Raw genomic sequence first — 18,116 nt, 5'->3', positions numbered from 1 at the left:
CTCATGATCCACCTGCCTCGGCCTCCCAAAGTGCTGGGATTACAGGGGTGAGTCACCGCGCCCAGCAACCATTTAAATAGATTTTATGACACAGAGTGGTGTCTTTTCCCCTGTAGCTCCATAGGGAGAAGACATCTCCATATTTTTAAAATATTCCTTTTTAGTACTATTAGGTGGGTCTGCATCCTGAAGAATTTTACTTGTTTGCATGATGACAAAACAGGACTGAAAAGCTCAATACATATTGCAAGGAAATGGAAAATGGAGTCGATAATTTCTGAAGTTAAAATGTAATAAACAGCATATAATGTTTTATAGTCAGGATGGGATTTCGTGTTCCACACTGGACACTCCTGTCTTTGCCTGACCTTTCATTGTCACCTCTTCTGCCTCATGATCCACAGTTGGAACCCCTTAAATAATCAATGTGGCATGTAAATCAAGGAACAGTACATACTTAGCTTAGCAGATGTAAGCATAAATGTTAAGACATTGCTTAGAGATCCATAGTTACTGAGCCAGCTAGGGAATGAGCTGTGTGGTGACGTTAAGTATCGTTAACCATCACATCCAGTCCTGGAGCTGGCCAGAAACCAGTCTCCTCATTATCTTCCATCCAACCAAAATCCAGCCTCCCAATGTTGCCACTGCTGAGGAGTATGGAAAGGAGTCATGAGTTAATCACTTAGGAAAAATTCATAGTAATCTCTTTTGTATGCAGAGTGCCTTATGGTTTACAAAGCAATTTTCCAGCTTTTATTTCAGTTTTGTGAGAAACAGGTAGAAAGACACTAATTTATTGACTGCACTGCAGACACTGAATATACTTTGTCTCATTTCATAAAGACTTATTCCCTCCATTTACAGATGAAATGCGTTGAGCAGAAATGCCTGTCTTCATTTTACATCAGAAGAGAATGAGGTTCAGTAACATTAAGGGATATACACAACTAAAAACAGTGCAGGTGGGGATTGTAGCTAGATCTGTGAGCACAGGGCTCTGGAACACTGACTGCCCTGCAGCCCTGTTACTCCACATGAGGATGAACCTGGGGCTCTCTGCTGGTCAAGAGGCAGCTCATTTCTCTATCAGACTTCACAAAAACTTCCCACTCATCCACGAGCCCCTGTAAGCCTTTAAACTGGGAGTAACGGGAGGGCAGGGAGTGGAAACTGATAGGCCTGAGTCTTTAATTCTTTCCTCCATGTTTAGTGTTGGGTTTGTTGTTTCTCCCCACCACAAACTCAGAGAGGCAAGGACCATGCACTTTGGCCACAGCAACCTGATTGACTTATGTGCTATTCTGGTCAGACTTCATCTTCCAAGAGCTGTCACCAGGCCTCCCCTTAGCTCAATGACCCATCTCTTTCCCCACTTTCTTTTTAATCAGGCTTACACTTGCTGCTTCTTTTATGTTTTATTGACTTCTATGAGATCAATTAAGTGCTCTTTATTCTACTTTCCCCTGCACTGGATTAAAAATAAGATATTGTATTGCTTTACTATCGGAAGTTACTCTTAACCTTGCATCTTTGACTTAATGACTAATTGGTATCTCCTTCTTGAGCAATAAAAAAGACCTTAGAATGCTGTAGGTACATTCTTTCTTTCTTTTTTTTTTTTGAGACAGAGTCTCCCTCTGTTACCCAGGGTGGAGTGCAGTGGGGCAATCTCGGTTCACTGCAACCACCACCTCCTGGGTTCAAGCGATTATCTTGCCTTAGCCTCCTGAGTAGTTGGGATTACAGGTGAGCGCCACCACACCCAGCTGATTTTTGTATTTTTAGTGAAAATGGGGTTTCAGCATGTTGGCCAGGCTGGTCTCCAACTCCTGACCTCAAGTGATCTGCCCATCTTGGCCTCCCAAAGTGCTGGGATTACAGGTGTGAACTACTGCATCCGGCCTCTTTCTATTTTTGTCTGGTGCTTTTGATCTAATTTGTTTTGAAATTCCGTAAAAAGTAATCATCATTACTTAGTAAACAGAATCCCCAACATATTTACCAATTTCCTTGCTCGATCATTTAAAATTTTATCTCATTCTGTCTTTCTGGGTTTTTCTTTTTGCTGATTCACACCCTTTAGAAATTCTTCCAGTGAGTCTATGAAAAAAACCTTATCTTTGTCTGAAAATGTCTTTATTTTGCCCCACTCTTAATTGCTACTTTTCCTCTATCAGTTTGAAGGTATTATTCTCCTGTCTTCTGACATCTTGTGCCCAATCATCTTTCCTTTTAGGTAGTTTGTCTTTTCTGTTTTTCTTTTCTTTCCTTCCCTCCCTTCCTTCTTTTCAAGATTTCTGTTTTGCATTATCACTGTGATGTGTCTAGGTGTTAGATCCGCTTTCATTATCCTACTTGACACTCATTTTGATTCCTCATCTTAAAATTGAGTTTAATTATGAAAAGTTGTAAACCATTTTTTCTTCTGATGCTTCTCCTCCTTTTTCTCCTTTTATGACATTTATTAGATGTACTTGGGCCCTTTTATTTTCTTCCATGTCTCAGTTTCTCATCTGTATTTCACTTTTTATCTCTGTGCTGCATTATAGGTAATCTCTTCAGATATATCTTTAAGTTCATTAATTTTGAGCTGTGCTTGTTATGTTCTCTATACTTAAGATCTTTTTTATTTCTAGAAATTTTCTCTGGTTATTTTTTAAATCTACTGATTCTTTTTAAGTATTATGCTTTCATTATGAGTTTTTTTCATTTAAAATATTTCATATTCTTTCATATTGTCATATTATATGCAGTTCTTGTAGGTGCCAACTTTATTATTTATTTACTCTGCTGACCCTCCTGTGATGGTTATTTCCTCGTTGTTTGTAATGTTTGTTTTTGAGCTCATCTCGGTGGGGCAGAGGTATGCTTTGTTTTTGTTTTTGTTTTTAAGGGTTTTTCATGTGCCCTGAATTAAGACAGCATTCAAAACCATGTTACATTTACTTTTGGCTGAGTTGCAGGGGTTTCAGTGGAGCTGAACCTGGTTCTGTACGTATGGATTTTTATTTATTAAAACTTAAAATTTTAGGCCAGGTGTCATGGCACATGCCTGAAATCTCAGCACTTTGGGAGGCCAAGGTGGGAGGATTTCTTGAGCCCAGGAGTTCAAGACCAGCCAGCACAACAAAGTGAGACCCTGTCTCTAAATTTTTTTTTTAATTAGCTGGCCATAGTGGTGCCCACCTGTAGTCCCAGCTACTTGGGAGGCTGAGACAGAAGAATCACTTGATACTGGTAGGTTGAGGCTGTAGTGAGTCATGATCATGCCACTAGCCTCCAGTCTGGGTGACAAAGCAAGACCCTGTCTCCAAACAAACAAACAAACAAAAATTAGATACAGACTTTCTGTTTTTCTATTTCATTTTGAGTCAAGAGTTTTGAGAAGCTGTGCTTTTAAAGGAATGGATGAATTTCATCTAAAATGTCAAATTTATTGGCATAAAATTGTTCATAATATTGCCTTATCATTTTACTGTCTATAGGATCCGTAGTGGCATCTTCGTTTTTATTCCTGGCATGGGTAATTTGCGTTTTCTCTTTTATTAATTATGCTTACTAGGGATTTATCAATTTTTAAAATACCTTCAAATAAACTTTTTGTTTTGTTCATTTTCTTAATGGTCTGCTTTCTATTTCTACTTAATTGATTTATGCTCATCTTTTTTTTTTTTTTTTTTTTTTAAGATGGAGTCTCGCTCTGTCACCCAGCCTGGAGTGCAGTGGCGCGATCTCGGCTCACTGCAAGCTCCTCCTCCCGGATTTAGGCCATTCTCCTGCCTCAGCCTCCTGAGTAGCTGGGACTACAGGCGGCGCCTGCCACAACTCCCAGCTAATTTTTTGCATTTTTAGTAGAGATGGGGTTTCACCGTGTTAGTCAGGATGGTCTCGATCTCCTGACCTCGTGATCCGCCCGTCTCAGCCTCCCACAGTGCTGGGAGTACAGGCGTGAGCCACCGCGCCCAGCCGATTTATGCCCATCTTTCTCTCTTTTTTTTGACTTTTGGTTTAGCATATAGCATGTTTATTATTCTTGTTTAAGCCTTTCCTCATTTTTAAAAATTGTGGCAAAGTATACATGTAACATAAAATTTACCATCTTAACTATTTGAGTATACAGCTCAGCAGCATTAAGTATATTCCCATTTTTGTACAACCAACATCCACAACTTTTTCATCCTGTAAATGTGAAACTATATCCATCAAATAATAACTACCCTTTTCCCCCTGCCCCCAGCCCCTGGCAACCACGACAAGAAACCTACAAACTCTCAGTACAAGCGTTAATAGCCTAAAAGTGGGAGACCAGTAATACTTTCTGATTTTATGAGGTGGACTACTCTAGATACTTCATATGAGTGGAATCATAAGTAGTTATCTTTTTGTGATTGGCTTGTTAGAATATCCTCAAGGTTCAGCCACATTGTAGCATATGTCAAAATTTCCTTCCAAGGCTGAATAATATTACATTGTATGTATATGCCACATGTATTAGTCTGTTTTGTGTTGCTATAAAGGAATACCTGAGGCTGGGTAATTTATAAAGAAAAATGGTTTATTTAGCTTACGGTTCTATAGGCTGTACAAGAAGCATAGTGCCAGCATCTGCTTCTGGTGAGGCCTCAGGAAGCTTACAATTATGGCAGAAGGCAAAGGGAGAGCTAGAATATCACATGGCAAGAGGGAACAAAAGGGGGAGGGAGGAGGTGCCAGGCTCTTTTAAACAACTATAGGGTGAACTCATATCCATGTGGAGGACACCAAGCCATTCATGAGACCCACCCCATAATCCAACACCTCCCACTAGGTGCCACCTCCAACACTGGGGGTCACATGTCCGTGTGAGATTTTGAGGGAACAAATATCCAAATCATATTACCACATTTTGTTTATCCATTCATCCACTGATGAACATCTGGGTTGTACGTATTTCTTGGTTATTGTGAATAATGCTGCTATGAATTTCTCCTTTTTTTATTTAAGTACTTAACATTCCTCTCAACTCTGCTTTAGCTGTATCCTTCCAATTTTGATATGCTGTGTTGTCACTTTTTCATATTTCAAAACATTTTCCCCTTATTTATTCAATGATCTGTAGATTTAGAAGTGTGTTATTTAATTTCCATGTATTGAAGGACTGTATAGGTTTCTTATTACTGGTTTCTAATGCACATTCCCTGTAATGTGGCAATCTTTTGAAGTTTATTGTGACTTATGGTCCAGCCTATAGTCTATCGTGGGGACTGTTCAGATACATGAAAAGAATGTAATTTTTCAGTTGTGGGTATGGTGTTCTGTAAACAACAATTAGGTCATGTTGACTGGTGTGGTTCATATCTTCTATACAGTTGTCCCTTGCTATCCACAGGGGACTGGTTCCAGGACACCTTGTGGATACCAAAACCTACAGATGCCCAAGTTTGTTATATAAAATGGTGTAGTAGTTGCATATAACCTATGCACAACCTTCTGTATACTTTAAACCATCTCTAGATTTTTTATAATACCTAATACAATGTAAATGCTATGTAAATAATTTTATACTGTATTTTAAAATTTGTATTTTTTTACTGTCATTGTGTTTTTTCTGAATATTTGTGCATTGCTATTGGTTGAATCTGCATATATGAAGAGCTGATTACATATACTACTGAATTTCTTGCCTACAAGTGCTATCAATTACTGAGATATAATTGTGGATTTCCAATTATGCTTGTGGATCTGTTTCTTTTGTTCTGTTAGTTTTTGCTTCATAAAATTTAACACTCTCATTATAGGTTCATACTAGCATACATATTCCTGATGAACACATACAGTCATGTGTCATGTAATAACATTTTACTCAACGTTGGACACATATACAATGGTGGTCCCATAAGATTACAATGGAGCTGAAAAATTCCTATCACTTGTGGACGTTGTCATGCAACATATCACTCAGGTGTTTGTGGTGACGCTGGTGTAATTAAACCTACTGTGCTTCCAGTTGTATAAAAGTATAGCACATGCAATTATGTATAGTACGTAATAGGTGATAATAATAAGTGATTACATTACTAGTTTATGTAATTTATTGTACTATTTGTATTATTATTTTAGACTGTACTCCTTCTACTTATTAAAAAAAAAAAAAGTAACTGTAAAACAGCCTCAGGCAAGTCCTTCAGGAGGTATCCAGAAGAAGGCATTGTTTTCATAGGCCATGCATATTTTTAATCCTGAAGACGACATTCCAGTTGGACAAGATATGGCGGTAAAAGACAGACATATTGATACTCTAGACCCTGTGTAGGCCCAGGCTAAAGTGTGTTTGTTTTTAACAAGGAAGTTTAAAAAGTAACAAACATTTTTAAAACAAAAAAATTTTTAAATAGAAAAAAGCCTATAGAATAAGGACAGAAATATTTTTGTGTTGCTATATAATGTGTTTGCGTTTTAAGTGAAGAGTTACTACAATTCAGAAAGATAAAAAATAGTAAGTTTATAATGTAAAAATATTACAGGAAGCTAAGGTTAATTTATTATTTGAAGAAAACTTAAAAAAATAAATTTAGTGAAGCCTAAGTGTACTGCTTGTAAAGTCTACAGCAGTATACAGTAATGTCCTAGTCCTTAGCATTCTCTCACAACTCACTCACCGATGCACCCAGAAATTCAGTCCTGCAAGCTCCATTCATGGCAAGTATCTTATACTGGTGTGCCATTTTTTAATATTTTATACAGTATTTTTACTGTACCTTTGCTATGTTTAGATAGACAAATACCACTGTGTTATAAATGCCTACAGCATTCAATACAGGTATGCTATATGCTATATAATATGCTATACAGGTTTGTAGCCTAGGAGCAATAGGCTATACCATGTAACTTAGGTATGTAGTAGGCTACCCCATTGCTGTTTGTGTTAGTGTGCTCTATGATGCTTGCATGATGCAATCACCTAATAACACATTTCTCAGAATGTATCCCTGTAGTGACAAATGTATATGCAAATTCCTAACGACCTGCTCTTTTATGACTGTTACCTATCTCCTGCCATATACATTGTTTTGAGGCCTATCATCTGATACTACTATAGCCATGCCAACTTTCTTATACTTAATGTGTATCTTTTTCTTGACCAATTTTAAGTAGCTTTCTCAGCTTAGAATTTCTAATTCACACATGTAGTATTTTTTTTTTTTTTTTAGACGGAGTCTCACTCTGTCTCCCAGGCTGGAGTGCAACGGCGCAATCTCGGCTCACTACAACCTCCACCTCCCGGGTTCAAGCAGTTCTCTGCCTCAGCCTCCCGAGAAGCTGGGATTACAGGCACCCATGACCATGCCTGGCTAATTTTTAGTAGAGACAGGTTTTCACCATGTTGGCCAGGCTGGTCTCGAACTCCTGACCTCAGGTGATCCACCCGCCTCGGCCTCCCGAAGTGCTGGGATTATAGGCATGAGCCACTGCCTCCAGGCGCAAATACACAACTTAATACTACATGTGGCCGGGTGCGGTGGCTCACGCCTGTAATCCCAGCACTTTGGGAGGCCAAAGCTGGCAGATCACTTGAAGTCAGGAGTTCGAGACCAGCCTGGTCAAATGGCGAAACCATCTGTACTAAAAACACAAAAATCAGCCAAGTGTGGTGGCATAATCCCAGCTACTAGGGAGGCTGAGGCAGCAGAATTGCTTGAACCCGGGAGGCAGAAGTTGCAGTGAGCCAAGATCGCACCACTGCACTCCAGCCTGGGCAACAAAGCAACACTTCATCTCAAAAAAAAAAAAAAAAAAAAAAAATTCTCCCCCAGTGGAGTGCAGTGGCTCATGCCTATAATCCTAGCACTTTCGGAGGCTGAGGCGGGGGGATCACAAGGTCAGGAGATCGAGACCATCCTGGCTAACACGGTGAAACCCCGTCTCTACTAAAAATACAAAAAATTAGCCGGGCATCGTGGCGGGCACCTATAGTCCCAGCTACTTGGGAGGCTGAGGCAGGAGAATGGCATGAACCCGGGAGGCGGAGCTTGCAGTGAGCCGAGATCACGCCACTGCACTCCAGCCCGGGCAACAGAGTGAGACTCCGTCTCAAAAAAAAAAAAACAAAAAAAAAAAAACAAAAAAAAAAACAAGAGATCAAGACCATCCTGTCCAACATGTTGAAACCTCGTCTCTAAAAATACAAAAAATTAGCTGCATGCGGTGGCGCAGGCCTGTAGTCCCAGCTACTTGGGAGGCTGAGGCAGGAGGATTGCTTGAACCTGGGAGGCGGAGGTTGCAGTCAGCCGAGATAGCACCACTGCACTCCAGCCTGGGTGACAGAGTAAGACTCCATCTCAAAAAAAAAAAAAAAAAATATCACCCCCACACACTTTGTTCTTGCCCCTCACTTGAAGGACAGAAAAAAAAAATAAGGGATTGAGTTCTTCATTTTATAAAAAAAATATAAGGGAGGAATGGACAAGAGAAAGAGTGGGTAGTACTGAATTAATGTCCAAAGGAAGGCTTAGAATACCATTTATTTTTTCACCAAGACTGAAGGCCTGCTCTATTCCTAGGCTCCTGTCACTACGGACCTGTTTCTCTTGTCCTCTCTCTTCTCCAGTGCTTTCCTGAGCATAAAGAGTAGAGTTCAGCTGAGTGTGGTGACTCATGCCTGTAATCCTAGTACTTTGTGAGGCCAAGGCAGGAGGATCACTTGAGCCCAGGAGTTTGAGACAAACTGAGCAACACAGTGAGACCCTGTCTCTACAGAAAATTTTTAAAAAAATAGCTGCATGTGGTTGCATGTGCCTCTAGTCCCAGCTACTCAGGAGGCTGAGTGGGAGGATTGCTTGGGCCCAGGAGTTTGAGACTGCGGTGAGCCATGACAATGCCACTGCATTCCAGCCTGGGTGACTCTGTCTCAAAAAAAAAAAAAAAAAAAAGAGAGTACAATCTTCTGTCTTATCTTTCAATCAGATTACTCCCATTCCTCTGGTGACCACTAGAATGGAGCTGTATAAATGGGACAAGGCCCCCTGGGATATGACTAGAAGGGAAACAGTGGTGCAACATGACCCAGAAGGTGAAGGGAGAACAATGTAACATGGGAGGACCTCCCTCTTCCCATATACTGTTAATAATAATGTGATCTACCTATTCTACTTCGATAGAAAGTAGGGCCGGGCACGGTGGTTCACACCTGTAATCCTAGCACTTTGGGAGGTCAAGGAGGGCGGGTTGCTTGAGCTCAGGAGTTCGAGACCAGCCCAGTCAATGTGGCGAAACCTTGTCTCCACCTAAAATACAAAATACAAAAATTAGCCAGGTATAGTAGTGGGTGCCTGTGGTCCCAGCTACTCAGGAGACTGAAATGGGAGAGTCACTTGAGCCTAAGAGGTTGAGGCTGCAGTGAGCCAAGATTGTGCCACTGCTCCCCAGCCTGGATGACAAAGACCCTGTCTCAAAAAAAAAAAAAGAAAAAAGAAAAAGTAGAATCACTCACTAGTAAACTGAGATATGTGGACATGATGAGGCTTTCCCTTGTATAGGCTCTCCTGAGTACTCACTACATAGACATCAAATCACTATCTGTATAAAAAAGGTTTATGAAAGGAATATATGCTTATTTAATTCAAGGGAATATGTTTCTGTTTATAGGAGTGAAAAGGAGTGCTGAGTGATATAGCCAATTATTATTATTATTATTATTATTATTTTGAGATGGAGTCTTGCTTTGTAGCCCAGGATGGAGTACAATGGCACGATCTTGGCTCACTGCAACCTCCGCTTCCCGGGTTCAAGCAATTCTCCTGCCTCAGCCTCCCGAGTAGCTGGGACTACAGGCGCAGGCCACCACGCCTGGATAATTTTTGTATTTTTAGTAGAGACGGGGTTTCACTATGTTGGCCAGGCTGGTCTTGAACTCCTGACCTCGTGATCCACCTGCCTCAGCCTCCCAAAGTGTTGGGATTACAGGCGTGAGCCACCGCGCCCGGCCGAAATATCCCATTATTAAGTGAACAGTAGTTACAATTAGAAGGGAAACTTGGAGAAGGCAACATCGTTATCTGACTAGAATAAAAGAAAATGGAGAATCCTGTCTCATGGAAGTTTCATGGTAGGCAAATGCTCAGTTATCCTGGGGGAAAGATATTTCAGAAAGGAGAGAAGAAACATTCTCAGCCATAGCTTTTATAATTTGCAGGAAAGGACCCTTGCTCTTTTGGATTCTTTTTTTTAAAAGGTGAACAACACAGAGAGAAGGGAGGCAAAACAAGCCACGTGAGGCCGGGTGCAGTGGCTCACGCCTGTAATCCCAGCACTTTGGGAGGCGGAGGTGGGTGGATCAAGAGGTCAGCAGTTGGAGACCAGCCTGGCCAACATGGTGAAACCCCATCTCTACTAAAAATACAAAAATTAGCCGGGTGTGGTGGCGGGTGCCTGTAATCCCAGCTACTTGGGAGGTTGAGGCAGGATAACTGCTTGAACCCGGGAGGCAGAGGTCGCAGGGAGCCGAGACGACGCCATTGCACTCCCACCTGGGTGACAGAGCGAGACTCCATCTCAAAACAAACAAACAAAACAAAACAAAACAAAAAACACATGTGAAACCTCTTAGAGTTTCTATAATAACTTGGTTAAACCTGCCTGGTTAACTAATAAGCATTTACTATTAAATCCTAATCATTATGTGAGATAGTAACTATTTAGTAATACAGGTTGGGGAAGTAGAGAAGAAAGTAATTACACTGTAGGCTCTAGACAGTTGAAAGAAATTTTTCTTTTAAATGAAGTTTGAAATTTGATTTTTACAGTAAATATTTTAATTAGAAAATGACTATTTTAATTACTACAAAGCTGACTTTGTGATTTTTAGTATTTCAAGTACTTTTACTTGGCTTAAAGTGATTTAGGAGGGCATTAAATCACCCTCAACTTCATCCAGGGGCAAGCAGGAGGCGGGGGGATGGGTGGGAGGGGACCTCAAATCTATATAACTATTCAAAGTGGTAGGGATGAAAGTATTTTACTTCTGTGCTACATATGGAGTCCACCTCATTTCAACATATTGGATTTAGTTTGTATGATGTTTCCAAGTAATGCAACCCTGTCATCTAGAAATTATAATTTTACCTCCTAGTTTCCAATGCTTGTGATATTTTAGTTATTAGAAACTGTCATAATTCTGCAAGCAAAATGAAATACACCAGACACACAGAGTTCTTCAGTCATTAACATCACTTACATAGTGATCCATTTTCAGTTATCATGGAATGTACACACAAAACCATGATAAATAACAATTAGCACAGACACATTCAGTTTCCTGTGATCTTACCTACTCCACAAAGCCACAATCCTATGGACCCTACATGACATTCACAACCCTGTTGAGCCCATCTTATAATTCCATACAAACATAGCAAAGCAAACTCAGAAACTACTTACTCCAGTTACACAATCTCACACACACAAATCACAACTAATCATTCTAAAAGGCTTATCAGCTTCTTGGAAAGTTAAATGTAAACTTACCAATTACCCAGCAACTTTTCTTCTAAATATTTGCCCAGGAGAAATGGAAACGTGCCAGCTTTATTCGTAATGTATAAAACCTGTAAATATGCCAAATGTTCAACAACAGAAAAATGACTACACAAATTGTGGTATATTTGCACAATGGAGTGCTGTTCAGAAAAAGAAAAATGAACTACACATGAAATCTCACAGACATTAGGGTAAACTAAAGGAGAAATATGGAATTCCGGAACTGACAGTTACAGTGACACAAATCAGAACTATGGCTGTCTCTGCTTTGGAACTGACTGGAAAGGACACCAGCAAACTCCGGTGGTGCTGGTGTTGTAAACCAAAAATAAAATCCTAAGCACACCCAGACCATCCTGAATGGACCCCTCCTCTGGGCCAGGGCATTCCTAACCTGAAAAACTAGTAAAGCCATGATGGAAAGGCGGGGGTGGGCGGGTCGGACATGCTTCATTATACCCTCCTCCATTTTGGAATTACTGATAGAAAAGACCCCAAGTCTGAAAAGAAACATTTACAATCTATTCTCTGTGAAGCGTGCTACCTGGAGACATTCCTAAGTCTTATGTCAATAACTCTTTCAACCCACTGTCAATCAAATAATCTTTGAATCTACCTATGACCTGGAAGGCCAGCCACCTTCCAGCGGTCCCGCCTTTCCGGAGGGAATCAGTGTACATTTTACATGTATTTGATTGGTGTCTCATGTTTCCCTAAAAGGTATAAAACCACATATATCCCGACCACACTGGGCACAGGTTCTCAAGATCTCCTGAGGGCTGGGCCACCGGCCATTGGTCACTCATATTTAGCTCAGAATAAGTCTCTTCAAATACTTTAGAGTTTGAGTCTTTTCGTCAACAGTGTAAAACACGCCCTAAGGCAGACACACACACACTGAACCGCCGCTACCTGCCAGATTCCATTTGGGGCCTTTCTCATGGTGCAAAACGGACAAAAACTCCAAGTCACCCTCAGGTTTACGACCACGGGTCACATCCTGAGGCCCCCACACTTAGAAGCCAGAGTGGAGCAAAACCTCGCCCGACTCAGGCTCCGAGTTCTCCCCTCGACCCTCCCCAGCCTAAAGGCTGTACCCGCTTCAGGCCTTCCCAGCCCGGCCCTCCAGTTCCTTCTTCGGCCTCCCTCAGCCTGGGATCCGCGTTTCCTCCTCGGCTGAGCAGCCGGGTCCGCGACTCCCTTCACCCTTCCCGGCCCGGGCTTCCGGTTCTTTCCAGAGGTGAGGCAGGGGCCACCTAGAATTCCGCGGCCCCCCACCTCCCCCAAGACCACCCTCGCCCCAGCTTCCTGTTCCCCATTCTGTCCTCCCAACCTGGGTTCCCGATTACTGCCTCGACTTCACCTTGCCGTCAGGGACCACCAGCCGCCTCTTCCGCGCCTAGGGGACGCGCAGCTGCAGCCTCTGCTGACGGCAAGGGTCTGCGCACCCGGAAACTCCAGGGTCTGGGGCGTGGTACGGCCCCTGCGGCCAGCGGGCTCCGCTTGAGCTTCAGGGCTCTTTCGTTGTTGGACTACGTTTCCCACAGGCCCCAGGGCCGCGGATGAACTTCGACCTTTGCTTCCCTTTCCGGTGTTGTGGTTATTGAGTTAAGCCTGGTGAGTCGAGGTGACCCGGGCCGGGCTGCGGGAGGAGCTCGCGGTGAGGTGGCCCCGCGCTGCCGGGCGAGGTCGGTCCACGTGGAGCCGGGAGCCTGAGGCCTTGTACGCGGGAGCTGCGGACGATGGTGGTTAGTGCTATTGTTTACGACGTCATTGTGGTGTGTGTGTGTGTGAGAGAGACGGAGACCCTAGTGTGTGCCGTGGGTGCTGTTTGATCGGACTCAGGACGATGAGTAGGGGCGGGGTCTATCGTGTGACCCTGGTCTACGGTGACGTGATCGTGTGACAGCACTGTTGTGACCAACTATAAGTGTGAACGGGGTAGAAGTGTTTTTTTTGTTTTTTGTTTGTTTGTTTGTTCGTTTTTTTCCGTGAGCCTGTAGGAGTTTGTTTTGGGTAAAGCGTCATTTTTCCGACTCTGTGATGTCTGTGATGGAATCTCTTCGTGAGTTCTTCTTATACACACACACACACGCATATAGATAGATTACATAGATGATATATAGAAGATAGATAAATGATAGATAATAGATAGGTAGATAGATAAGATAGATAAATGAAGTTTCCTGGGAAGACGTGAAGGGGAGGGCATAGGTGTAGTATTCATTCCTGGGATAACTCCCCTTGCATGAATTTGGAGGCCATTTATACATTAAAGAACTACAGTATTTCCTGAGCTGTGTTCCCTAGAAACTGCTAGGCATTGGTCGTACCTTTTTCTCGGATGTGGGGAGGAGTCGACAGTATTCTAGTTTCCCTCTTCGATCTGGGGGTGTGTTTGTTGTGTGTGATGGGCTTTTCTGGTGGTGAACACTGTGTTCTTATTTAACCAGTCCAGGATGTCATGAGTCCTTTCTCCCTCTTGGTTATGTAGTTCTGCAAGTGAAGACCCCCTGAAGTGGAAGACAGCATTGGTACTAATGGCCAACTCAAGGTTAGTTTTTTTTTTGTTTGTTCATTTACCTGGTGCCTTGGTTTTCCCTTCCCAATTAACAACAAGACCGTAGAGATGGGTCCCCTTGTCCTCCATTGCCTTTCCAAATGCCCATTTCCTTTTCATTGAATATTCACATACGCATTAGGTAAATCATTCAATTCCCCCATGTGCTTCTTTTTTTCCAAAGGATTTTTATGGTATAGAAATACAACTCCTGGAGGAGAAGTTAAAACTTTTTTTTAGAATGTAATTTGTTAAGGAGGAGACGAGTGATTAAGTAGAATGGCACACTAGATACCTTTGATCTTATTTACAGACTTGATTTGCAAACAAAGCAAGATAGGAGATGGTAGGTATTAATCAGTAAGTGACAAAGTTGGCTTTGGAGACATTTAGGAGTGGGAATATGGTAGGAGTTTTATGCGGAGAGGCTATGTCAACAAGGGCAGGGAGTTTTTCCAGAACATTCATGAGGGGATTTAAGTGGTGACAACCAAATCTTCTTTGAGATTTGGCAGTGTGACATTGGTGTAGATTGTGAGAGGCAGCCTGATACACTGGTGTCTGAGTCTAAAGCAGCACAGTCTAATGCAAATATAATATAAAGCCACTTAGGTAATTTAAAAATTTCCATTGGACACTTTTTTTTTTTTTTTTTTTTTTTTTTGAAACAGAGTTTCACTGTTATTGCCCAGGCTGGAGCGCAATGGTGCGATCTCAGTTCACTGCAACCTCTGCCTCCCAGGTTCAAGTGAGTCTCCTGCCTCAGCCTCCCAAGTAGCTGGGATTACAGGTGCCCGCCACCACACCCGGCTAATTTTTGAATTTTTAGTAGAGAAGGGGTTTCATCATGTTGGCTGGGCTGGTATCGAACTCCTGACCTCAGGTGATCCACCTACCTCATCCTCCCAAAGTGCTGGGATTACAGGCGTGAGCCACTGTGCCCGGCTTTAAACACATTTTAAAAAGAAAAAGAAACAGCTGAAGTTAATTTTGGTAATGTATTTTATTTAAACCAATATATCCAAAATATTATTTCAACATGTAATGATATGAATACACTGAAATACTTTACACTCATATCTTTATACCAAGTTTTCAAAATCTGGTGTATGTTTTATTGTTATTGCATGTCTCAATTTGGATGCTAAATTTTCAGTGTTTAAGGTGAATTATAGTCCTACCAAAACAATAAAGTTGTGTTTAATAGAAAAACATTTATATTGCTTTTGTATTTAAATTTAAGTTAATTAAAATTAAAGGTAATCCTGTGTTAATTAGCTTAGGAAAAGTGAAAAAAATTTAAAATTCAGTTATATGTTCACACTACATTTCAAAGGGGTTAATAGTTACTCATTTTTCCGCTTTACAGTTTCTTGTTGTAGAATGTAGACAATAATTATATCAGTGCTTTAGGGTCTTTATGAGGCCTGGATACATTAATATGGACATAAACCTAGAGAATTTAATAAAGGCCTGGCACTTTAAGTCCTTATCTGCAAGGGAAGAAAAAAAGCTGGTTTGTGAAGATTCTTAGTATTCCCCATACATTTTCTGTAAATCAAGAGCAATGAAAATATAAAGTTAATTTTGATGGGCACTTGAAATGAATTTTTTAAAAGCCAGATTTGCAAATGTTCTATTAAGGCAATTTGACTGTCTTAGGTTCAATGATTTGCTAGAAGGACTCACAGAACTTAGAAAAGCTGTTATGCTCATGGTTATTCTTCATTACAATGAAAAGGTACACATTAAAATCAGCAAAGGGAAAAGTTGCATAGGGCAAATACCGGGAGAAACCAGGTGCAAGCTTCCAGTGCAGTTGCACAGGCAGCACCTAATTCTCCCAGCAACAATGTGCGAATACAAACGTGAAGCGTGGCCAACCAGGGAAGCTCTCCTAAGCCGTGGTTTCCAGGGGTTTTTGTTTTGCTTTGTTTTCTTGTGGGTTTTCTTTTTTCTTTTTTCTTTTTTTTTTTTTTTTGAGATAGGGTCTTGCTCTCTCACCCAGGCTGAAATGCAGTGGTGGGGTCACAGCTCAATGCAGCCTCTACTTCCCAGCCTCAAGGGATCCTCCCACCTCAGTCTCCCAAGTAGCTAGGACTACAGGCACACACCACAACACCCGGCTAATTTTTGTATTATTTGTATAGATGGGGTTTTGCCATGTTGCCCAAGCTGGTCTTGAACTCCTGGGCTTAAGTGATCCACCTGCCTCTGCCTCCCAAAGTGTTGGAATTACAGGGTGAGCTACTGCCCTGGCCCGTGTCCGGGGTTTTTATTGATGATCAGTCATGTGGGCATGAAGGTTCTGTGCACTGACCTTACCTACTTAGTCAAGCCTACCCAGAAGTCAGATGGATACAGGTATTTACCATAAACCACATTGTTAACAAAAGCTATCTGGCATGGCTAAGACCTCAGATATACATAGACTCTCTTAATCAGGCAGGATACTCTAACTGCTCAGAGATTATCTCCCAGGAGCTGGTCAAGGACAATTTCTTCTTTGGAATGTGCAGGGTTTGAGCACTCTGAGCCAATTCTTCGTTTTTTTCTTTTTCTTTTTGTTTTGCAACAAGAGTCTTGCCCTGTCACCCAGGCTGGAGTGCAGTTGTGTGATCTTGACTCACTGCAACCTCTGTGCCTCCCAGGCTCAAGCAATTCTCATGCCTCAGCCTCCTGAGTAGCTGGGACTACAGGTGTGCACCACTGCACTCAGCTAAATTTTTTTTTTTTTTAGTAGAGACAGGGTTTTACCATGTTGGCTAGACTAGTCTGGAAATCCTGGCCTCATGTTGTTTGCCCACCTCAGCCTCTCTAAGTGCTGGGATTACAGGCATGAGCCACCACACCCAGCCAGTTTTTTAAAAAGTAATTATTTCTCTTTGTTGATATCTCACTTATTTATATGTCATTTTCGTGATTTCCTTTTTAGTTCTTTCTCTGTTTTCCTTTAGCTCTATGAGCATATTTAAGACAGTTTTTACAAAGCCTTTTTCTAGTTACTCCAATGCTTTTGTTTCTTCAAGTGTAATTTATTTTGCTCCTTTGATTGGACCCTGTTTTCCTGTGTCTTTGTATGCCTTGCAGTCTTTTGTTGAAAACTGGGCATTTGAATAAACAGCTACTTCTCCTAATTTTTGCAGACCGTTGGAGAAGATCTTCACTAATTAGGGCCTTGGGATCATCTCAGGGTGAAAGTCTAAGGTCTTATGTTTTTCCTGGGTCTGTAGCGTGCCTGTGCCTATACCTGTGTATGTGCTTTTACCAGTTTCCCCAATATGCATAGCTGCTTTCAACTGCCTTAATTTCATAGGGTCTCACCCTTGCTTCTTAGGCCCTAGATGTTATATTTTTCCACCTGTAATCGTTTGCTCCAAGTATCCACAGGTGTCCAGGCAATTAAAATATCATTGAGTTTTGCATATTGATCTTATATCCTGCAGTGCTGCTGCACTTATTTCTAGTTTTAATAGTGTTTTAGCTTTGATGCACCACAGTGCCCACCACTGTCCTTTGTGGCCTTTACCTGCCTGAGATCTGAGCTGTGCAGCCTTTTACATGTTGAAACTCAAAAGTCAGAGTGGCTCACACCTGTAATCCCAGCACTTTGGGAGGCCGAGGCAGGCAGATCACTTGAGGTTAGGACTTCGAGACCAGCCTGGCCAACATAGTGAAACCCTGTCTCTATTAAAAGTACAAAAATTTGCCAGGCATGGTGGTGTGCACCTATAATCCCAGCTGCACAGGAGGCTGAGGCAGGAGAATTGCTTGAACCTGGGAGGCAGAGGTTGCAGTGAGCCGAGATCATGCCACTGCACTCCAGCCTAGATGACAAAGCGAGACTCTGTGTAAAAAAAAAAAAAAAGAAAATCAGACAAAACAGAAACCAGTACCTCAGTACCTCAAGGAGCCCACAGACAGATTAGCATGTTCCAGATAAGCTCTGCTTTGTTCCTTCTGGCCTGAAGGAGGGAAATGGGAACTGGGCTGCTTCTTCCAGGCTGCACTAGAGATGGAGTAAGGGCACAAGTAACAT

General features: G+C 41.8%; 1 protein-coding gene and 1 long non-coding RNA gene across 5 annotated transcripts in view; one reads left to right on the top strand and one right to left on the bottom strand.

The window, feature by feature from the left end:
* The window catches only part of ZNF529 (zinc finger protein 529), a 59,522-nt gene that overhangs the window by 17,433 nt on the left and 23,973 nt on the right, over positions 1 to 18,116 (top strand). The window contains exons 1-2 of one of the 4 annotated variants that reach the window (XM_004060605.5): positions 13,113 to 13,265; positions 14,012 to 14,071. The exons of the other annotated variants lie outside the window; for them this stretch is intronic. Coding sequence (XP_004060653.1) covers positions 14,058 to 14,071 — 14 coding nt within the window. The 5' untranslated portion in view covers positions 13,113 to 13,265; positions 14,012 to 14,057. Of the gene's footprint in view, positions 1 to 13,112; positions 13,266 to 14,011; positions 14,072 to 18,116 lie in introns of those variants that run through there. 4 annotated transcript variants of the gene reach the window in all.
* Positions 8,473 to 13,057, bottom strand: LOC109024174 (uncharacterized). Its single transcript, XR_008673750.1, has 3 exons — positions 12,851 to 13,057; positions 11,506 to 11,585; positions 8,473 to 9,266 (listed from the first exon to the last, which is right to left on the bottom strand). It is a non-coding gene; the product is annotated as an uncharacterized lncRNA (long non-coding RNA).

The sequence above is a fragment of the Gorilla gorilla genome, chromosome 20, assembly GCF_029281585.2.
Source record: "Gorilla gorilla gorilla isolate KB3781 chromosome 20, NHGRI_mGorGor1-v2.1_pri, whole genome shotgun sequence".
NCBI classification, from domain to species: Eukaryota; Metazoa; Chordata; class Mammalia; order Primates; family Hominidae; genus Gorilla; species Gorilla gorilla.
The sequence above is the reverse complement of the archived record's forward strand: the minus strand, read 5'-3'. Positions and strand labels throughout refer to the sequence as shown.